This window comes from Camelus dromedarius, chromosome 16 (assembly GCF_036321535.1).
Source record: "Camelus dromedarius isolate mCamDro1 chromosome 16, mCamDro1.pat, whole genome shotgun sequence".
Taxonomy (NCBI): domain Eukaryota; kingdom Metazoa; phylum Chordata; class Mammalia; order Artiodactyla; family Camelidae; genus Camelus; species Camelus dromedarius.
The window spans coordinates 42059064-42081455 of record NC_087451.1 but is presented as its reverse complement, the minus strand read 5'-3'; the positions used below and the strand labels follow the sequence as shown (position 1 = coordinate 42081455).

Sequence of the window (22392 nt, the reverse complement as noted above, 5' to 3'; positions counted from 1 at the left end):
CTCTTCAATTTTATAAGATAATGCCAGATGGGAGGATATAGCTCAGTGGTAGGGTACATGCCTAGCATGCACAAGGCCCTGGGTTCAATCCCCAGTACTTTCATTAAAGATAAATATATTTTTTTAAGAAACCCTAATTACCACTCCCATCCAAAAAAAAAAAAAAAAAGATAACGCCAAGTGGTTTCCAAAGTAGTTGCATCAATATGCCCACCCATCTGCAGTAAGGTCATCTCTTTGGGCCTCCGTTTCCCCTGTATTTCCTTTGTAAAATAGGAGAATTGGACTAGAATATTTCTGAAGTCTATTTTGGTTCTGACATTCTGTGAATCTGTCATCAAGGAGCCCTGAGTAAGCAGCACTGGAGCCTGTGCATCCTTGAGGCAACACCTGAGTCATAAAGGAGAGAGGTGAACACAACCCGTTCTTGCGATCAGGCCTCCAAACGTCCCAGGATGTCTCTTAAGATTGGTGTTGGGGTAGAGACTTTGGCCTTGATGGAGCTTGGCAACTCTTATCTACACACCATGACCTCTTGCTTCTACCTGCCCTTGAAATAATTCCTCAGAAAAGAACCTGGCAAAGAGAGACAAGAGGCAAAAAGAATAAATTCATTCAGAGATAAGGGGGAACACATCATGGAAAAGTCAAGGATGAGTGATCTGTTAGGGAGAAATTGTGCAAGTTCTGCCTTGGAACAGAAAGTGGTAAGCTGCCTTCCTAATGGAAAGTTTACTGAAAGAGGAAGGAATTTCATAGGAAAACAACTGGTGGGGAGGAAGCAACAGTTTTTAAGACAGGTTGAGAGTAAAGTTGGGATGACTCTGAAAAGAGGCCAGCCAGGAACTGGTAGATCTGGCTGGAAAATATTTCCTGAGCGCAGATGCTGGCTCAGGCTGACCCTCTCTGGGGTGCTTCCCCAGGACACATGGGCCCTTGGCTCCAACTGGTGTTGGGAAAAAACTGAATGTTGCAGGAATGACCACCCCCAGACACCCCCATCCCTGCTCCCCCATTCTTCACATGATGATGATGGATCTCTGTTGTAAGCCCCTGTCTCTGGCTGTCAGAGGTGAGTTTAGAACTGCACACTCCCATAGACCTTCCTCCTGGCTGCATCTTCTCTCTCCTCCCCCTACCAGTCCCCTGTGATTTCTTTCTTTCATTCACACATTCATTCAAGCGTTTATTCAGCATACAGTGAGTACTTTGTATGTGCCTAGGCCCATGCTAGGCACTGTGGATGCCAAAATGCACAAGGCACACCCCTGAGTCTTGAGGAAGCTCATAGTCAAATACAGAGATGCACAGGATATGATTATCTTTCCCTCTTCTTCACCTGCAGCAGGTTGTAGCAGACTGGGCAAGTGACCTGGTGGCAGAGGGTCAGTTGTTCATCTGCAAAATGATGATGACACTTAGCCAAAGGGGTTGTTGTGAGGAGTATGTGCTAGCACCTCTGCTTTTGACATAGTCGGTGCTCAATGAATATTAGTGAGAATGGATTCAAATCTAGGAGGGAGTCTTTAAGCAGTCTAAGGCTTCTGAAACTGAGATAGAATGCCCAAAGGCTGGGCACGGAGTTTGTACCTATATCCTTCTGTGTTCAGTGACACGGACCTGCCTTCCAGCACAGGCTAAAAGAGGAGGGAGGTGATTCAAACGGGAAAATTAAAAGAGTTTAGAGCTTTTAAGTCGGAGAACAGAAAGATGAAAAGATGGGGCTCAGACTGATAAATGTAGGGCAGAGGAGCCTCTGTGGGGGGAATGATGGGGTCATGAGGGAGTCTTCCTTGGGGAGGTTGGAGGTAGAGGCATGGAATGGGATCACTGATAAAACAAAAACCTCAGTGATTGCCTCATGGACTGTCTGGCCAGCATGTCTCCTCCCTCTCTCCTTGGACAGTTACTCTCTTTTTGTCCTGCCCAGGACTAGTCAAACTTGAGTCCAGTGACATCCAGATGGGGAACTTTATCACTCAGCAAATATTTATTGTGCATTTACTATGTACCAGGCCCTATTCAAAGTGCTAGAGAGACAGCAGTGAAGAAAACATGTGCATATGCAAATGTATCTGAAGGATAAATTGTTAGGAATGGAATTGCTGGGGCAAAGGGCATGAACCTTTAACGTTTTTATGGATATAGTCAAATTGATGTACAAAGCTTGTTACAGTTTATGTTTCACCTGGATGCCTGTTTCTGGATGAGTGTATCTTTCTGACCAAAGGGATAATTCCCCCTGACTGCAGTCCTCCCAACCCATGAAGATTCTGTGGTCCTGTCTGCCAAGGCCAGAAGTGGAGTACCTTCATAGGAGATGTTTTCTTGAGCTGCGAAGAGGTGATCCTTCTCTAAGATTGATGCTATTTGGGGAGATTCTTGCTAGGGGTTGAGCTTCCATAGGAGTGGAAGACTCTCTATGACCAAGAGGAGAAAGAAGTTGAGGAACTGCTATTTCAAAAAGATGACCGTGAGCAGAAAGTGACATCATCAGGGATCACTTTGTTCAGGCATGGGCAGCAAGTTTAGCTGCCTCACTCCTGGCTATGACTGGATGAAGGGGAGAGGCTTTGGCGAAGTTTTTGTGCACAAGAATGTTGCAACATTGTTACAGTGTATGACCCCAGTGTTTGGCAGGGACACAGGAAGGCTGATTCTCCGAACACTGGGCTGAACCCTTCACCTGAGCTGCTCAGTGCATGATTCTCCTTTGGAGCTGGACAGCTGTCAGGGTCAGAGAGACCTAAAGGACTGGAGTGGACATAGGGAAACTGCGAATGTCATAGTAGTCTTTGTTTCCAGGACTGTCTGATTTCAAAAATTCTGCCCCTACAAGTTCATCAGCATCTGTTAGACCGGGTGTCCCACTTTTTGATTTGGAAAATACAGTCAGTTTTCTGTAAAGGAGAAGGGGGAGGCAGCAGTTCATTCATTCCAATGTCTAAGCTTGGGATTTGGGGGGAGGGGCAGGGAGCAGGTTGCTGCAGAGATGGGCCCAGCCCTGTGCTAGACTCTCCCTTTGAATTCTCAGTTCTGCTGGGAGGTGAGCAGGTAAGTGGGACGCAAGGTGGTGTGATTGACATCCTCCTAGCCTCACCTGCTCAGCCGGTCCCCTGCCCTATCCCACATTGGGAAGTCTTATATTAGCCTCAGCTTTCGGCCTCGCCCCACTAGCTCAATGGAGAGGGTCCACGTGCACATGCAAAAGCTTTCTGCCATGGCTGCTTAAAAAGCGTCTCTAAGCAACTGGGTTCGGTGTGGCCTATTTCAGGTAGCCGGGATGCAGACGTCAGTTTCTCCCATGGGGAGAAAAGGAGACTTCAAGTCCCCAAAGCTGCCCCACAACCTGTTGGACCAACAGCCCACTCCCCCTCCCCAACTCCCCTAGCGGAGGGGCGGTCTCCCCACCTCCTAAGCGATCAGGCCACGGCCCCTAGCCTCGAATGTTCTCCTCCCAGCGTAGCCCAGCCCATCTCCCCACTCGAGGCTCCGCCCCTGATCCCTCCCTGGTCCGGCAAGCTCCGGAGAGGCGGCGCCAGCCAGACATCTGGGACGGACGCACCATCAGGACTACAAGTCCCAGCAAGCCCTGGGGCCCAACCTCGGGGGCGGGGCTATACCGGGCAGCGAATTGGGAGGAGCCCTGGCGCTCAGGCTAGGGAACGCGCGTGGCCAATCGCCGGGCGGCTGGTGCCGTGTGCCGATGTGGGCGGGGAGAAGCCTCCTAGGGCCCGGACAAAAGCCGGATCCCGGGTGGCTGCGGAAGGCTGGAGTGCTCCGCGTAGTGCATTAGGGCCTGTGAACCTAGGGAGCGCGCACGGACTTTCGCAGAGAGGTGAGTGGCGTGCAGCTGCTTTCGCGGGATGGACCTCACCTAGCCCAGGAGCTTCCTGCCTTCCTCCCTCAACCCGGAACCGCCTCTCCCGACGCCGGCTTAGGGCTCACGCGTCCTCCCTGCAGCTGCTTGGAAGTTTTGGGGGTCTTAGCTTTAGGTTAGCCTTCGCTGGGACCGTGGACGGTGGCCGCGTGTCGGCCACCCCCCCTTCTCCCCCACATTCCAGTTTCTGGGAGTTTGCACAGTGCTTGCCGCCGCCCTTACCTGTCTTTCCTCCGCCGAATTGCATCTGCCCTTAACTGGTGCCCCTCATCCAACTCTGGGGCCACTGATCGAGCCTCGTCTGGCTTTATCGATCGGGCCACCTCTTGCCCCCATCCGGGTCTTCCCACCGGATGCCGGGGACGGGAAGTAGGGAGAGCAGCGGCCAGTCGCCCTACTCCGACTCCTCACAAGCTGGGTTCGGGCCCTTCCTCTTAGTTTTGTGGAGAGTCGACTAAGCCCCGCGCCCAAGTGGAGGGAGCGACGCGGGTGCGCGGCCGCTGCGGGCCACGCGGGGACCGGCCCGCTCCAGGCCGCGCCGCGAGGACCTGTCCGTGGCTCGGCGGCGCAGGAGGGATGCTCCTCTCTCTGGAGGTGCCGTAGGGCCCAGCCTCTAAGCGACAGATGGCCAGGTGCCCGTCGCCCTCCCCGCTCTTGGTTGGCGCTGATGCCAAGCTTGACCGAGGCAAGGTCCTCAAGGGGCTGGAGGATGCTGCCGCCGCCCTCCTGTCAGGCTTGGCAGAGGGCCAGTCCCAGCGCCTGCTGCCCTCTCCAACCTTGGCAGATACTGCGAAGTACTAAGGAGTTCTACCGTTAGGTAGTCCTCGGGAGTCTGCCTGGGAAGAGGATTTTAGGGTGTGGGTGGGAGCGGAGCAGTGCATAGCACAGTTTGGTCAGCCAGCCCATTCCTCTCTCCACCCTTTAACTTTGTTCTGTGTCTCAGCTAGCTCAGATAAATTGGGTTTCTGAAATGTTGGATGAGGGACAGCTGGTAGACCCAGCTGCCCAGAGGGGTATTTTCACCTCTTAGAAAGCTACTTCAACAGGTTGGGGGATGGTGCTGGGAACAGCCCTTGTACTGTGTTGGATGGCTGGTGGCCCCACCCCCATTCTCCACTATGCTTGCTGCAGTAGGGGACCCTCAGAGTTCTGCCCCTCCCCTTTACTCCAGGAATTACGTGTGCTTTCAAAAAACCCAATCCTGTGGATGCTAACCTTAAAATAAGTGCTCTTTGTCCTTTCCACAGAGACCCTAAGTAGCGTCCCCAGTGGTTCCTCTCCACTGGCTGTGTCCCAGGGGTGCGATGTTGGGGAACAGGCTCCTTTCATTCAGGCTTCCCTGTGGGCTACTTCTACCCCTGGTGGCTTCTGTGGATGAACTCAATTCTGGGTCACTTATCCTGTCTGCAGAAAAGACCCCATTCAGCTCAGAAAGCCCTTCCCTTGGAGAGAGAGAGAGAGTGTGTATTTTCAGGTTCCTTGGCATGATTTCCCTCAAATATACCTGGTACTCAGTAACAGTTCCTGGGCCCCCATTGTGGACCCCTGGGGTCTTAGCTCTGCCTTGAAACCATCTCTGACCAGTCTGATGGTACATTCAGTTATTCAGTTCCTGGGAAGCAGCCCAGTGGGGAGGGGGTGTGTGTGTGTGTTCCTAGCCCAGGTTGATATACACTTTTAAGTCCCCGTTGTCACTCTAACAAATATTAACTTGTGGTCTTTGGGCCATCAGATCATAGTTACACGTCACCACCTTGAAATGATATGCGTAACTGTGTATGTGCACATTTTTCTGGACTTTTCTTCAGGTGCTGAAAAGAGTCTGAGATCTCAAGTAAGACGACTGCCCTGGAGAGACTTCACGACCCCAGTGAATGATTAAATTTGTGGTTTATCTCCACCTAGTCCACTGCCTGAGTTTATGAGCCTTCTTACCCTGTTTTGGTGAATATGCAAGAGACCAGATTCTTTCCCTGCTTTTATTCTATCATAGGAATTCTCTGTCTTGGCCTTGAGAGGGCCTGTCCCATCCAAGCCCAAGTGCTCTAGTGGCAAATCTGTATCTGGGTGAGCTGGCAAAGCTTTTCTATCCTATATCATCCCCTTGTTGTGTCTTCCCTCCCATCCCCCTCCTGGGGACTCAGTGGAGATGAGCTCTTAGATCTGAGATTTGATCCAGGGCTCAAGAAAATTGTGATTTTTTTTTTTTCAGCTGCAAAAGATCCTTTTTCCCTCCAAGTCCTTTCTTAAAGTTGGGTCTTTGTCTCTTTGGGGAGGTACCAGGTTTGGGAGGGTTTGTTCTGGGGGTATCTCTCTGCTGAAGAGGCTTAGCTAAGGACTTCCTTCCTCCTGGAGTTTGTTTTGTGATCAACTAGCGGCTGATGTGCTTGAGCTGCTGAAGATGGTCAGCAGCTGTCCCTACTTCTTTCTCTGCTTTCTCTGTCCTGGGCTGCACTCAGCCTGGGAGTGGGGTAGCGGCAGGTGTACCCATCTGATTTCAGGACCAGTTTTTCTGGTCTGAGTCAAGAAAGTTGGGAAATGGATCTGGAGTGGGTGTTGGGGGGTGGGGTGTGGAAGACTGTGGGGCAGTGGGGCTGGTTGAGGCATCTCCTTTGGAAACTCATGTTGAGTAGGAGCCGGAAGTTGACTTCCTCCCAGGGGAAAGTGAGAAAAGGGACCGTCTCCTTGGAGCCCCTTCCCAGCTACCCCACTTTGGGCCAGACACCACACTGAATGCTCCCTTTGTGCTGAGCCGGAGACTAGCTGGGAGACTAAAGGAGCCGGCCAAGCCAGGAGTAGAACCTGAAGCCCAGCCTGGCCAGTTGGGAGGGAGATGCTGAGTGGCCCCTGGAACGTTGGCCTTCTCTGAGCTGGGAATGGAGACCAACCTTTCTGCAGTGTATAAACCAGCCAGCTCCCTAGCTCCACCCTCCTTTATTTGCACTTGACTTTTCTCCCCCAGCAAATTCAGTAACGTCAGTTCTGAATCTTTGTAGGAGAGACAGGAGTGACTTTTCCTGATCTGGCCAAGCTCATGGCATGAATGACTTAGTTTCCTCCTCCACTCCCATCCCCACCCCATTTCTTTCCCCAGTCACTCCTGGCACTACCCAAAGGAGAATGGGTGTGTCAGGTCAAAGCGATGGGGAGGAACCCGATGAAGAAATTGTCATCACAGATGCTTCTGTGAGGTCAAGGGGGAACATGGTCTGGTCCTTGGAGAAATGATCTTTTGTCTAGGGCTGAGGTGTGGGGTTTTCTGGGGATCAGGAGTGAGAGAGTTTGGTTTCATTGAGGCTTCTTGGGCAGGTTATCTTAACCTCTCTGAGCTCTTATTCCTCATCTAAGAAACAGTTACGAATCTCCATGCACCTCCCAGGGCTCACATACGGTGAGTTTCTGTATATGTGGAGGATGATTTCCGTCTCCTCCCCCGGCTCTGGTTCAGTTAGAAGTGACCCATATGGGTGGTCCCCAGAGAGGCCCCTGTTTTGCTCTAAATTATTAGTAGCTGGATGACTCGGCAGGGGTGGGTGGGATGCACTAAAGGTCACACCCTGTGTCTGCTGTGAACTCAGTGGTGAACTCAGTGACGTGAACTCTGTCTTGGGAGAATGGGCTTTGACATGACTTTTGCTCTTAGCTGGGGCTGGGGAGAGGGTGGGCTTGGTCTTGCCTGAGGCTAAGCAGACTTGCTTGCCCAGCCCTCAGGGTGGTGGTGTGTATAAGTGTGTGAAATGGGTGAGTCTGGGCCCAGGGGGAGACCTGTAGGGGGAGTAAGGCCAGCATTGCACCATTTGGGCTGTGTTCCCCACAGGTCACAGTACCAAAAGTTGTGTTTCAGTGTATGCCCACCTCAGATGGGACTGGCACTTAGGCTTGAGGCACACCCCTGCTGTTCCTGGTCTCCCCATCCAGCTGCCTTTGCTCCAGGACGGCTGTGGTCAGGGGTGGGCTGGTTTGCCTAGAGGGAGGAGCCGAGAGTCCCTGGGGGAATGCCACTTTTTCTCCACCATCTTCCCTTACCCATCATTTCCTGATCCTCCTCTGCTGTCAGAAGTGCTGTCTGAGATGTCCCTTCCATCCCTTGTGCTGGGGCAGCCCTCTTCTCCCTCTTGAGAAGCACAGAGATCTGGCTTTATTGTCTGGTGGCAGCTGGGTTTGAGTCTGTCCTGCTGGAGAAGATAGCACCTCCATTTCCCGTCCCCTACTGACTAGCCTCTCTCACCTCAACAGGTAGAGCAGGTCCCCCCGCAGCCATGTCGGCCAAGGCGATTTCGGAGCAGACGGGCAAAGAACTCCTTTACAAGTACATCTGTACCACCTCGGCCATCCAGAACCGGTTCAAGTATGCCCGGGTCACCCCTGACACGGACTGGGCCCACCTGCTGCAGGACCACCCATGGCTGCTCAGCCAGGTGAGCCTGCCTCCAGCGCAGGCCCCTCCTCCAGGCCCAGGGTCAGAGTCAGAGAAAGCAGTCGGTTTGTTGGAGAGGTCCACGTGATGACAGACAGCCTGCGTCAGTGGGCAGCGTGCAGGGGGCTTGAGTGGGGTTTTGTGTTTACCTCTGGGCCCCGCATGCTACAGTCCCCTATCACAGTGTACAGAGCCTGGACTTGGAACTGGACAAAATGGAGTCCAGATGGCAGCTCTCTATCTATTAACCATGCGTCCTGAGGCAAGCCATCTTACCTCTCTGAGTTTTAAATTCTCCATCTGTCAAATGGGAATAACAGTGACCCTGTGAGCTGTAAAGATCAGCAATAGTTACTGGAAAGTGTTTAGTGTCAGCTTGGCACTTGGTAGATGATCAAGAAAAAGTAGATTCCCGCCTCCCCAGCCTCCCCCCCCCAAAAAAGGGAGCCTGTCGGGAGTATGTCAGGCCATGAGGAAGTGTGATGTATTTCGTGCAGGATGGCTGATGGGATCCACCCTGGAGTAGAGGCTCCTCTCTCCAGATCCCTACATGGTTGGGAAGGCATCTGGAAGCTTCTCTGGCAGGTCCCAGAGATCAGGATTAGGACCAGTAGTGGGGGTTTCAGGAATGCAGATTTCCTCCCACTGTGAGGCAGCCCACCCATGCAGGAGGTGGTGAACTTCCTGGCACTGGAGGGATGTGAGCAAATGACCTCTAAGGTCCTTCGTCACCCCAAGGCTCCATCTCTCTGTTCTTCCTTTTGGAGCACAGGTGCTAGTCCATATTCCGAGAAGTTGAATGAGGGTAAGATACCACATAGGGAGGGTATGGAATCACTTATTCACTCAGCAGGTACTTGGTGAGCACCTACTCTGTGCCAGGCTCCATCCTGGGCACAGATGGCTCTAGTTCCTGGTCAAAAGAAAGATGTTGGCTGGGATAGGTGAGGGAAGCTTCTAGAAGTTGACCTTGAAGGGTGGGTGGAATTGGCTTTGGGAGTAAGGCAGACTGGAAGGCACTCAGGCTATCCTGTGCTTTGGGTCCCCAGACTACCAGCTCTTACTTCGTCCTCTTTCCTTGTTCTGAATACAAACCACTCTTGTTGCAGAGCTTGGTGATCAAGCCAGACCAGTTGATCAAACGTCGTGGAAAGCTGGGCCTCGTTGGGGTCAACCTCACTCTGGACGGAGTCAAGTCCTGGCTGAAGCCACTGCTGGGACAGGAGGCCACAGTGAGTCTGGGTATAGGGTCAGGGTGGATGTGCTGTGGTAACAGAAGCAAATGTCACCTCCAGATCAGTGACCCTGGGTCACCCCCACAACTGGTCAGATTGCAGCCTGGGGAAGACAGGAATCCAGCAGAACTGATATAGACAGCAGGGCCAGCCTCGGTGGCCGTTCCCATCTCACCCTATCAGGGAATGGCAAGATGTGCTGGACACATAACCCCAGTGCCCTCCAAGAACCAGATGGAAATGGTCTGTTTTAATGTCTGTCACAGAGTGGGATTCTGAGGTCCATTCTGGAAACTCCTTTTTAATTTCCAGAAAGGGTCGTGACATGTGTACCTAGGAGGGTGGGTAAAAAAAAGTTGCAGAAGGGAGATGCAGAACCGTTATTAGGCCAAGAACCTAGCAGGAGATGGTTAATAATGCTGAAGGGTAAATTCACGTTCTTGTCTTCTCCTAGCTTGTTGATTAATTTCAACTAGTAGATGAGAGAGTTACAGTGAAATATGGCTTAGAAAGGCTAAGTGATGCCCAGAAATACAATTACATTTCTTTTCATGTTCCCAAAGGGAGCTGGAGAACTGAAGGGGAGTGGGCTGAGGCTTGGCTTACACTGGGGAGGATGTGCCATCCATACCTGTCTTTGTCCTGTCTGGGGTGGCCGTGGACCAAGGGCAAGCTGTTCTCTACCTTGGCTGCCCCAGAAGTAGAATGAAGATGGTGATGGGGCCATCTTCCTTTTTACGGGGCTTCCTAAATCAGCTGTTCGTGTTTATTTCCCAGTCTCTGGCCCTCGTGGGTAAAGAGGGATCCTTGAAGTTATACGTGGGCCTGGGGGTGGAGGGATCTTGACCTTCGTGCTTCCAGACCTTTGCGGGAAAGACAGCCGGGTTGGGGGCTGAGCTGTGTCCCCAGGAAGGTCCTCATGCTCCCGTCTCCTCAGCTGGCTGTTGGGAGGGGGATGCTGGGGATCTGAGCTGGCAGCAGTGTTGGCCCTGGCAAGAGCGGCTCATTACCTCTGATGGATCACTGTCTGGTCCCTGACTCAGCAATGACGCACACGTGGGCGGGCAGGGGCTTCGGGACTCGCTGGGGGGGATGAGGGCTGTCTCGCCTCTACTGCCGCCAGGGCCCCACTCTAACTGATTAGCTCTGCAGGCCTGTTGTCCTCAGCCAGGAAAGTCTGTGTGGAGAAGTTTCCCCCGTCAACTTCCCCTCCCTCCCCTGCAGCCATTCCCTATGCCTGGACTCTTGTTCTCATTCTGGGTCTCCCTACCTGAGCCTTGATTTGTCTGAGCTCTTCAATCTGCGGGACAGCAGAGAGGGAGATGACTCCCGAACTCTGCTTTTGGGGGTGGGATGATGTTGCAGCTCATTAATCACCCTCCAGAGGAGGCAGAAACAAATGTCCAAGGTCAGTGCCCATCGCAGTGTGGCTGGCACAGGGCAGTGGATGGAAGAGGGGATCCTGTGAAGACTTCTTTAGCATAGGGGTTTGGGACCCCATTGCCCTGGTTTCTGGAAAAATCTTTTCCTGGCAGGGGTTGTGGCCCTAGTGCCTAGGCCCCAGCTCTGATGGGAGGGTGAAGTAGAGGGAGCAGAGGGCTGTCCCTTCTCCTACCCTGGGAGAAAGACATCCTGTTCATCTCAGGTCTATCTCCCTCAATCTCTGTAGATTGGCAAGGCCAGAGGCTTCCTCAAGAACTTTCTGATCGAACCCTTCGTCCCCCACAGCCAGGTATGTGTGAGTTGGCTTCAATCTGGGTCTCCCCCTTGCTGAAGCTCTGAGTCTGTTGACCCTAAAATGCTGAAAGGAGAAATAAAGCTGCTGGAGAAAAGTCAAATGGACCAGAGTCTCTGAAGCTGTGCTGAGGGTGCTGCGGATCAGGGAGTCCAGAGATGAAGAAAAGAGCTTAGTTTGCAGCAGGAAGGAATCAAGGCTGGTAACAGAGGGGACTTCCCAGTGCTGGGATGAGAAGGGCTTGAAAGCAAGACCCTCTCCCCCATAGCAGGTCATTCTAGCTCAGTCTGGACTGTTGACCAGCAAGGCAGTGGCCTCTTGTCTCCTCTAGTCCCCAAGGGGAACGTGGTGATTGGGTCTCCCCTGGTGAGAGTTGTCTACTGAGTTTTAGAAATGTCGCCACCAGTGTTGGGCTCTGCATCCCCCATTCAGGGCCCCTCTCCCACGTGGTGCTCTCTTTCCCCTAAGGCGGAGGAGTTCTACGTCTGCATCTATGCCACCCGAGAAGGGGACTATGTCTTATTCCACCATGAAGGAGGAGTGGACGTGGGTGATGTGGACGCCAAAGCCCAGAAACTGCTCGTTGGCGTGGATGAGAAGCTGAATCCCGAGGACATCAAGAAACACCTGTTGGTCCATGCCCCCGAAGACAAGAAAGAGTTGAGTGAGAGGACAGAGGGAGGTGGCTGCAGGGGACCGGGGAAGGCCAACGGGTCTGGGCATGCAGCCGGGGAAGCAGCGTGGTCTCCCCTGTCTGGGCACCCACCGCCCCACCTCAGCATCTGGCTGGAAGACGGGGAGCAGGCGGCAGGCACAGCCCCTCCCTGTCCCTGAGAGGGAGGCTAGGGGCAGAGGGAAGGCTGGCTCAGACTGAGATGTGCGTCAGCGTCCCTCACCTCCCTGCCCTTTCTGTCTGGCATGTGTCTCCTCTCCTGCTCTGTGCCTGACAGCTGCTTTCTGCCTCAGTGGCTGAAGGGTGATGGATGTCCAGGGAGCAGTGTTTGCAGAGGAAAACCAGGGTGGGGACGGAGGAGAGGGGTTGCCAGCAGGGCGAGTGTCGGGCAGTGGAGCTGTCAGTGGCAGTGAGAGGTTGCTGCAGAGCCCGCTCCCTGATGGCCTGACGGTCCCTCTCTTCCCCTCCCTCAGAATCCTGGTCAGCTTCATCTCCGGCCTCTTCAATTTCTATGAGGATCTATACTTTACCTACCTTGAGATCAACCCCCTTGGTAACTATCTGCTGGGCTGGGATGGGACCAGGGTCACATGGCAGAGACCCCAGTGCCTAGAGTCAGCCTGGCCTTGATGTTTTGAGGACCAGTGCAGACAGGTGTGTGTGGGTGGACGGATCTCACGGATTCCTGTTTCTGAGCTCTCGGAAGGCCATAATTAGTCCTCTTTTTCACCAACGCCAGTTTATTTCTTTGGTCTTAATTTGTCTGTGATGGGGGAAGTCCTGGTTGTGATCTGACTCTGCCCTGTGGCTCTTCCAGCCAGCAGGGTTAGGCTGTTCTGCAAGGAGCTGGGCTGCCCCTGCCTCAGTCTGACCAGCAAGATCCTTCCTTCCTGCCTTTTGGTTCCTCGCAGGTTCCCCTCCCCGTCCCCCCAGGAGCTGGTCAATCATTGACTCCCCAGGGCTGGGGAGACCTTGACAAAGCCTCTCAGGCTGTGAAGCAGGCAGGTGGCATGGGCTGGCTCTGGCCAGGGCTTCTGAGGGCAAAGTCCGATTCCGATTCCAGCTAGGGATGCAGCCCCTCTAATGGACCAGATGGCTCTGTGCTAAGTTAATTAGCTAAATGGCCCTGGGGGAAAGGGAGATGGACTCCAGCGAGACAGCAGTAAATGAATCCTGCTGGCCGGGGGCCCAGTGCACCCTCGGCTTCCCACCCCCGCCTCCCACTTCTCTGCCCGACCCTGGGAAACCCTGGTGTGCACACCTAGGGGATCTTAGAGCCTGCACCTTAAATACCTTTTTTTTTTTTTTTAATGGCAGGGTTGTGAATGGGTGAATGGTTAGACATTTAAGGCATGGAGAGTAGCATTTTATAAAAATGTTTTAAAATTGTGAACTGTTTTAAAAATGGGAACTGAAACAGACTCCCCTGTCATATTACCTACAGGTAAGGGTGGCGGGCAGAGAATTTGTTTGTCCTTTCATGGAGAAGAGCTGGGTCTCCCTAAGGACCATTGTGGTTTCTTGTTGACCTAGAGAGTTGTTAGGCACTGGGTGGGCCCCCACGGGAGTGGGGTGTGGGGGAGTCCGCTGAGGTTGATGGTCACCTCTGCTGGGACCGATGTCTGATTGCCTCTGCTTTTCTTAAAGTGGTGACCAAAGATGGCGTCTACATCCTTGACTTGGCAGCCAAGGTGGATGCCACGGCCGACTACATCTGCAAAGTGAAGTGGGGTGATATAGAGTTCCCACCCCCCTTCGGGCGAGAAGCTTATCCAGAGGTCAGGCTGGTTTGGGGAGGAAATGGAGGGAGATGGGGGCAGAGGGAAGGGTGACTAATCTCTGATGAGCATTTCACCCCAGCTTGTGAGCCGTGTATTTGGCAGGAAAGGAAGACTGAGAACCATTTAATTTTCTTAAAACCCCGAAGGAGGTGGGGGTGGGAGTCAGCCAAGCCTCTGAATCCTGGCCAGAAATCCTTTTAGTTTCCTTTCTCAATCAACCTCCCTGGGCTCATAACTTGATTTGTTGTTTCTCAGTAATTCCCGGTGGCTCCCCTTAATCCTGTCAGGAAGGTTGTTCTCTCAGCCACTTGCTGAGAATTTTAATTGTTCCTTCCCACCCTATCCTCCAAGAGGTCCTCATAGCAGGATCAGACCTATGTGACAGAACCCAAACCCAGGGAAGAGGCTGGGCTGGGAGGAGAGGGTAGAGCCTGGGACGGGGAGGGGCACATGATGAGCTGGGCAGGTGGATGCTGGGAGTGGCGGCTGTGGTAGAAGCAGTGACATGGTGAGGCTGGGGACTTGGGCAGAGAGCCACCTGTGGCCGTGGGTGGTTTTGGTACTTGAAGACACCATCATGTTTTGTCCCAGGCACATGAGGCCTTGCACAACCCTTTCTCCCTGACCCTGTGAAGGCCACCCAGGACCTCTTCGTATGTCTCCAGGGGAAGAGGAGGGGTCCTGGGATCTGCAACCTAGTGAAGAGTGTACCCCCAGGGCCCACCTGTTGCTGTCTGGTCCCTAGGAAGCCTACATTGCAGACCTGGACGCCAAGAGTGGGGCAAGCTTAAAACTGACCTTGCTGAACCCCAAAGGAAGGATCTGGACCATGGTGGCTGGAGGTGGCGCCTCTGTCGTGTACAGGTGACTGAGGGGTCTCAGAAGGGATGGCAGCCGGGTTCACACAGGTGGCTTCAATCAGGCTGCCTCACCTCGGGGTCTCCAGTTTCCCCCCTTGGTGCAGAGCAGCGACTCATGGGGCATCCCAGAAGGGCCTACTCACGGTGTCTTCACAGCCTTCTTCATCACTTCACAATGAAGTTATTAGTTTTAGTTCTCAGAAATTGTGACATGTTCTTCACACAAAAGTACAGCAAATACAGGAAATGAACCAGAATGTGAACGTTGCCTGGCCGTGTCACCTCCCACCCCACCCCACGAGGTCACCACAGTGAATACACTGGACATACATCCAGGTGTTTTAGTGCCTGTATAAATAGTCACACTTTTACACTTTATGGAAATGTTGGGAATCATATTCTGCACCTTTTGTAACAATTGGTGGGTTTTTCACGTAAAGCCCAGTAGATGTCCACTTGTTTCTAGATTGTAATCTGCCATATCCCCCCATGGTTGGCTGGACTCTCCTCTGGCTGTAGCAGTTTTATTTCTTCGCTGGGCAGCCTGCCAGGAGCTCCTGGAGCCCCAAGTCTTCTTAGTATCAGGACATGCTCCTTGTTCATTTCACCCACCGCTGTCAGTCCAGGGCCCATGACGGCCTGGGGCTGGTGGAATGCACTTCCCAGGAGAGTCTGATGCAGCACAATTAACCTTCAAGTGTGACTTGTGTGGGGCATGAAGGTCTGAGGTCTGAAAGGTCAGTTCCATAGGCTGCCTGACCTCAAGGCTTCAGGGGTGTCTGCATGGCCTCCCAGGCATCAGGCTGCCACTGACTCTCGTGTCTCCCTGGCAGCGATACCATCTGTGACCTGGGAGGCGTCAATGAGCTGGCGAACTACGGGGAGTACTCAGGCGCCCCCAGCGAGCAGCAGACCTATGACTATGCCAAGACGATCCTCTCCCTCATGACCCGCGAGAAGCACCCAGATGGTGAGACACACATGCTGCTTCCCCAGGATGGCCCGCGAGCTGCAGTGGGAACAGCTTTGGGTGGGTTGGGAGGCACTGAGGTTGTCCTGGTCCTATGCAACCTGGGGCTAGCCATTTCCTTCTGGACCTTGGTTTCCCTGACTGCGCAGCGGGCAGTGACAGCATCTGCTCCAAGGGGGCAAGAAAGTGAGGGATACATAAAGCCCTATGAGCAGGTGCAAGGGAGGCGGCGGCGAGCCTCTGCTGACTGCTGCAGACACAGTGCTTAGTGGCCCACTTGTACATTTACTCTCCTAGCTGTGCGATTCCTAGCTTCCCTTTACCATCTGTCCAGTGTTTTGGGGGTACACACACACCAATTCCCCTTCCCTTGAGCCAGATGGAGATTCTCACCAAGGGTATCCAGAAACCAAGCTGGGTTTCTAGATGCCAGCTAGGAGTGATGCAGTGATTCTTGGGTTTGGATTAACCACCTGCTCGTCATGGGTGATGGAGTGTTGAGTTGATAAGAGGGAACGGACGTCAGGGTGAGACCAGCTTGCAACCCTCGCCTCTGCGCTATTTGGGGGACTCGCCTGGAGGAGAGAACCCTCCCTCAGTTGGAGTCCTGGGAAGATACCCAAGTCTACCCTTCTAACCCTTTTTTGGCTTCTCTTTTACCCCAAACCCAGGCAAAATCCTCATCATCGGAGGCAGCATTGCAAACTTCACCAACGTAGCCGCCACATTCAAGGTAACCAGCTGGGAGAGGGATGTGGGTTCGGGGGAAGTGGGGAAGGGAGGTCTCTGCAAGAAGGTATGAGATGGAAGCAGGTTCCCATGAGTTACCCAGTCTGGGGAGGGGCTCTTGTCCCATGGGTGTGAAAGATACTGGGATGGATCTGGATCTGAAGCTGTTTCATTGGGCAAGCAGCTGACCCTCGCTGGGCCATAATTCTCCCATCTGAAGTGTGCCCTACCCCCTTTCAGGACCCATTCTTAAAGAACCAGCTTGGTTGACCCCATTTGCAACACTCCATTGTGAGACTCTGGATTCTCTGCAACTCCTAGTGTTTTGTCTCCCAGTCATCTGCCCTTTCTCCAAAAGATCAGCTTGAGGAAGTAGTTTGTTTTTAAAAAAAATTTTTTTTTTATAATGGAGGTACTGGAGATGGAACCCAGGACATTGTGCATGCTAAGCATGTGCTCTACCCCTGAGCTCTGCCCTCCCCCGTGAGGAAGTATTCTGGTGTTTGGGGGTTCCTGTTCATCCAGCCAGAGGCCCGTCAGCCTGGACCCCTGTGCACAGGTCATGGGCGTGGGCACCAATTTAAAGGCAGTGTGACTGCCGGGCAACAAGGATGACAGCTGACATGTCTCGAGACTCGGCCCCTTCAAGGTGGCTGGCTCAGGAGACCACTTACTTTCCCATACTGTCAGGTGTTCACTGAAGCTGTTCAAGAGAATGTGTCCCTTGCAGTGGCTCCATAGAAGCTTTGAGAATAATGTGTAATGTCACTCTTGAAAGGCTGAGCTCTCGAGAAGTAGGGGGCCAGGCTTTGTCAGTCCTGCCTAAAACGGTTCCCTAACTGAACCGGATTCAGCAAACAAATCTAACACAGGTGAATCTCACAGCTTTGTTTTAACTTCCAAGCAGCCCTGTAATCAAGGCAGGGCCCTTGTGAGGGCAGTTTTCGGTCTGGAGCAGGAACTGTGCATAGAAGTTCTGGGGAAATGTCTTGAGTGGCAGAAATTCGACTCAGTAAACTAGTCCTCTGCCTGGAGAAACGAAACTGGTCCACACCTGTCATCCTTCCACGTCTCCAAAGTTCATACCCACTACACAGCTGTTCCCCAAATCACTTGAAAAAGCTTCATAGGACTTTGACATTTAAGTACACAGTGTCCTAAGAACTCTGACAGCTCTTGTATAGAACCTTGGGTTAGACTGTCTACCTAAACTGCAATAAGAGATAACAAGACGGGACAAGGGAGACCAGTAAAGGCCCACCGACGTAGGAGGCCCAGCACCCTGTGCATCGAAGGGCATCACCCCTGGGCACCCCATGTTCTCACCTGAGCCCTGTTACAAGTGATTGCCTGTCCTGGGCCTCTGGCTTGTGTGTAGTCTAGTCCACCTGTGGAAAATTCTTGACCACCAGGGCCTACCATGCTTTCTGAGAAGCAGCCCTTGTCATCTGCGCTCAGGACGTTTGTCTCCCGAGGTTATAAATGATTGGTTTCTGGCTGCCTTATTTCTAGTCACATGTCTGTTGTCCCTTTGTGCTTCCAGGGTATCGTGAGAGCGATTCGAGATTACCAGGGCCCCCTGAAGGAGCATGAAGTCACGATCTTTGTCCGAAGAGGTGGCCCCAACTATCAGGAAGGCCTACGGGTGATGGGAGAAGTCGGTAAGATGGGGGCACTTTTTTGTCTCTCGCACCCTGAGTGTCGGTGCCTCCTCGGGATTCGGGCAGTCTTCCAGTGCCTCCGCGTCCCCCACCTTCTGAAAGTGCAGCTTCCTCTGACACGGAGCACCTGACCTAAACCTGAATTCACAGTGGGCAGGAAAACATCTTCATTCAGCTACCCGTTTAGCAAATACTTGTGGAACGGCTTCTCTGCCCCGGGTCCTGTGCTAAGCACTGGAGTCACAGCCACACACATGACAGATGATGGACAGCAGGCCCTGTGCCGTTGAGAACGGTGACTTCAGCGTCAGGCACCACCCTGGGCCACGAAGGAAGATGAGCAGGGGGAGGGTAGCATCCGTGGGAGGGGATGGGGGCAGTTTTAAACAAGGTAGCTTGAGAATGCTTGACTGAAAAGGTGGCATATGAGCGAAGACCTGGAGGGGTGGTGGGAGCAGTCAGCGTGACTGTCTGCAGAGGAAAGGGCGAGTCCCAGGGCCCTGAAGTGGTGCCAGTAGGGAAGGCTGTGGCAGTGAGGGGACTGTCTCCCTCCCCGCTCCTTTCAGTCCAGGCCACTGCTGTGTCCTGGACGGCTCTGTCCTGGACGGCTCTGTCCTGGACAGCTGCCGCAGCCTCCAAGGTGCTCTCCCCACTTCTACCCAGCTACCCTGTGATCTGGTCTCCACCCGGTGAGCTAAATAACCCTTTCGAACCTAAGTCAAATTGTGTCACTTCTCTGCTCAAATTCTTCCAGCAGCTGCCAGAGTCACAGCCAAGTGACCTGAACTAACCCGCACATCTGCTCCTTGGCCTCTCTGCCTCCATCTCCTGACGCTCTGTCCTGGTGGCCTAGATGTCGGGGCTGGAGGGAGGGGTCCGGTAACCGGTAGAATGGGAGGGAGGTGCCCCTCTCTGAGCCGAGGGATCAGAGGGTGCGGTGTCTGTTTGGTTTCCTTCCTTCTGCATTTTGTGTGTCTCCTTCAGGCTCCTGAGACCTCAAACTCAAAGCTCTCAAAAAGCTGGGGGACCACATCTTGTCAGTCCAGAATAACATTGGGTCTCCTTAAGTTCACTTGATTGAACCTGAAATTCGTGAACTTTATGACCAGCAGCTTTGGTCTGAGCGAAGCACAGCCGCGTTGCCGAGAGCAGTTGTGTGCAGGGCGGGGGTTCAGGCGACATGCAGGGAGAGGCGGATAGAGGGTGCTCCTGCTTGGTGAGCGGTGCCCTCTGACTGGAGAGACAACCTTTTCATCTTCCCATTTTCCCAAATCTGGTATCCATGGCAAACACTAAACCCGCCTAGATGCCTTGAAGTGGTGTCAAGTCATAGTTTTCACCTAGCACTGAGCACCCGCTGTGGGCCTGGCCCTCGGGAGAGCACAGTAGATGTTACTCAGTCACACCTGGGACATTAAACTCACAGGACATTAAACAAGTGAACAGGGACCGGAACAAGATGCTGTCCAGTGAGGAGCCACACAAAGCAGGCATTGTTGGGAATGACTGTTGAGGTCAGGGAACACCTTCCCTGGGAGGTGGCACTTGAGCTGAGCCGAGTGACGAGAGACCAGCTGGATGGCAGCTCTGTGCAGAGGAAGGAGCAGGGTCAGAGCCCTGGGGAGACGAGCCCAGGTGTTGAGAAACAGAGGTCAGACCTGGGAGGCTGGAGTGTGGGGGCTGCTGGAGATGAGTGTTGAGGGGAGAGGATGAGGGCGGAGGGCGGAGAGCCAGTTTCCAGGCCGAGAACAGGAGGGGTGCAGACTAACGATGCCTGTGGTCACTTGAGAGTATCCAGAAAGCTGTTTCTTGCTCTTAGTGGCCACTGGTCTTTACAAAGATCTGTTTGGTGGTGAAAACAGGACCGCTGCCTTCTGCTGGGTAGTTGGCCTTGCACAGAAAGCCCCAGCCATCTGAACAGGGCTCTAAAGGGGCCTTGGGCACTTGTTAGGAGACTTGAATGATGGAAGCTTTTCCTTCTCTCACAGGGAAGACCACTGGGATCCCCATCCACGTCTTTGGCACGGAGACTCACATGACGGCCATTGTAGGCATGGCCCTGGGCCACCGGCCCATCCCCAATCAGCCGCCCACGGCCGCCCACACAGCCAACTTCCTCCTCAACGCCAGTGGGAGCACATCGGTAGGTACTGGCCTTCCTCTACCGTAAAGCCTGCAGGGTCATCTTTGTTGCCCCTCCATCCCATCCAGGGCACAGTACTCTCTGTCCTCAGCCTTTTGGGGACATTGGGGAGATACAGGGCTGTAGTACGTGGTTGCTTTCTATATCTCTGCCAGTTTTCTTCTGCCCTCATCAAGTAGTATAATGGAGAGACCAGGGTTTTTTTTAATCAGACCTGAGTTCAAATCCTGCTTAGAGAGACCGTGGCCAGCATCGTACCTTCTCACAGCCTCAGTTTGCTCTTCTATAGCATGGGGACAATGCTAATTTCTATCTCAGAGTTGATAGAATAGTATTTTAATGTTTTTTTAAGATAGGGGGAGGTAATTAGGTTTATTTACTTATTTATTTTTAGAGGAGGTACTGGGGGTTGAACCTAGGACCTTGTACATGTTAAGCATGTGGTTTGCTACTTGAGCAATACCCTCTCCTCTAGAATAGAGCTTTTAGAAGCAGCTTATAAAGAACAGAGCTGTGCATAGTTCTTGTTACCTGAGTTCTTTGGGGCTCTAAGGACCAATGGCTTTTTTTCCCAGCTGCTCCCTGTGACTGTTACTCTCTCTCCTCGTCCCCCTAGACTCCAGCCCCTAGCAGGACAGCATCTTTTTCTGAGTCCAGGGCTGATGAGGTGGCCCCTGCAAAGAAGGCCAAGCCCGCCATGCCACAAGGTAACGCCCAGTGGCTTCAGGACCCTCTTGTCCCCCTTCCCTTCCTCGACCCCACTGGGCTGGCAGAGGCAGATGGAAAGCGGTTTGGGCTTTGCTATGAGCGTGGGTGTGGTATGTGGGATGGGAATGGGGCGTGAGGACATGGTGAATGGAGCCTTCCCCGGGGGGTGCTCCTGGTGCCAAGGACCTTGCCGTGCCTGGGTCACCCCACTCCCCACTGTTTTCTCCTCCACCCCCTTACTTATGTGAGGTATGTGAGCTGGGCAGCAGGACTGCAGAAGAGACAGAGCCACAGAAATAACCAGGCGGTGGGAGGGCTCAGGACAGCAAAGCAGTCCATTATTCTGGGGCTCTTACCCTTCCTGTGAGCCCACCACAAGGACACACGCTGTCTATCAGCCCATCTGTGCCTGGCCTGCTTCGTCTCTCCCTCCTCTGATTCATTGAGGACGTGATCCCTGCCAGCCGGCCCTTGTAAGCAGCCCTAGATAAGCCACGTTAGTTACCACTGGGCTGATGTGGCCTATCCAGCCTCTTCCTGGGACTGTGTGTGCTTAAGGCATTTTATGAAATAGTGACACTGGCTCCAGGCACTCAGAATTGGAAACCACTGCCCGGCGGGCCCTGCAGTCCCCAAACCGGCAGCTTTGTCCGCAGCACAGAATGACAGGTCCACCCCCTCAGCCTAATCATCTCATTGTGCTTCATGGGGACAGAACAGGATTAAGAGGGTGGCACTGGGCCAGCTGTCCCTCCAGAGGGCCTGGGGCTTTGGTGTTGAGCACACCCTCCAAACCTTAGTGCTTTCGCTCCTCTCTCTGCCCCCTGTGGGCCTTCGCCCCTTCTTGCCTCCACTCTGCTGATCGGGGCTCTCTCTTCTGTTGACTTCCTCCTGTCTATTGTGAATAGACAGAGACAGTGAGGGCGGTAGCCCTGCCAGGCTGGTCCATGGGACCCACCCTGTTCCCACCCTCTCCCTTTAAAGCCTCCAGCCATCAGCAGGTCACTCAGTTGCCTTGGTCATTTTCTTTGACAGATTCAGTCCCAGGTCCAAGATCCCTGCAAGGTAGGATGCCCTCCGCCCCACCCAGCTCTGCGTGTGGCTTGTTAGCAGGTTACAGTCTTACCGTCTGCTTTGTTTCCTTGTCCCCGGTGGGTTGCAGTGTTGTCTGGTATATTTTCTGTCCCTGCCTCCATGTGGCCTGCCCCCGAGTCCTAGTCTTTGCTCTCCCTCCCTTCCCACGGCTGTCTCTGGCTCCACACACAGGAGGGAGTGGGGAGTGCAGAAGGGGCAAGAGCCAGGCCCCTGGCCTTGGAGAGTGGAGTGGTGCTGAGGAGGGGGGTCATCCTGGGAAAGAGGGAGCCATGGAAACTGAAGGGAGAGTGGCAGAGCCACCGGGCCAGGAGGGGAGCCACTGACCATCCTGATTCTCATCTACGTCCGGTGACGTCTTCGTTGTCTGCTAACCTCAGCCTCATCCCTGCCAACTTCATCTCAGAGAGCCCAGTTTGAGGGACAACTTTAGATTTCTCTGGGGTTTGGGTGGAAGACAGGATGGAGAAGGAGAGAGAGAGAGACCTGGGTTGTGCAGTAAATTTGG

The 22392-nt window shown here is 53.4% G+C and overlaps 1 protein-coding gene across 6 annotated transcripts in view; it reads left to right on the top strand.

Annotated features, from left to right (window-relative positions):
• The first annotated feature begins 3682 nt into the window (after positions 1-3682).
• The window catches only part of ACLY (ATP citrate lyase), a 39830-nt gene continuing 21120 nt past the window's right edge, over positions 3683-22392 (top strand). For 2 of the 6 annotated variants that reach the window (XM_010981767.3, XM_010981766.3), the window contains exons 1-14: positions 3683-3838; positions 8117-8298; positions 9407-9529; positions 11202-11264; positions 11736-11926; positions 12414-12493; positions 13588-13718; positions 14467-14585; positions 15415-15551; positions 16223-16284; positions 17824-17941; positions 19930-20084; positions 20701-20791; positions 21828-21857. In XM_010981767.3, the coding sequence (XP_010980069.2) occupies positions 8140-8298; positions 9407-9529; positions 11202-11264; positions 11736-11926; positions 12414-12493; positions 13588-13718; positions 14467-14585; positions 15415-15551; positions 16223-16284; positions 17824-17941; positions 19930-20084; positions 20701-20791; positions 21828-21857 (1459 nt within the window). In that variant the 5' untranslated portion in view covers positions 3683-3838; positions 8117-8139. Of the gene's footprint in view, positions 3839-4451; positions 4502-5697; positions 5825-8111; positions 8299-9406; positions 9530-11201; positions 11265-11735; positions 11927-12413; positions 12494-13587; positions 13719-14466; positions 14586-15414; positions 15552-16222; positions 16285-17823; positions 17942-19929; positions 20085-20700; positions 20792-21827; positions 21858-22392 lie in introns of those variants that run through there. The other 4 variants (XM_010981769.3, XM_010981770.3, XM_064495710.1 and 1 more) reach the window with 4 other exon arrangements.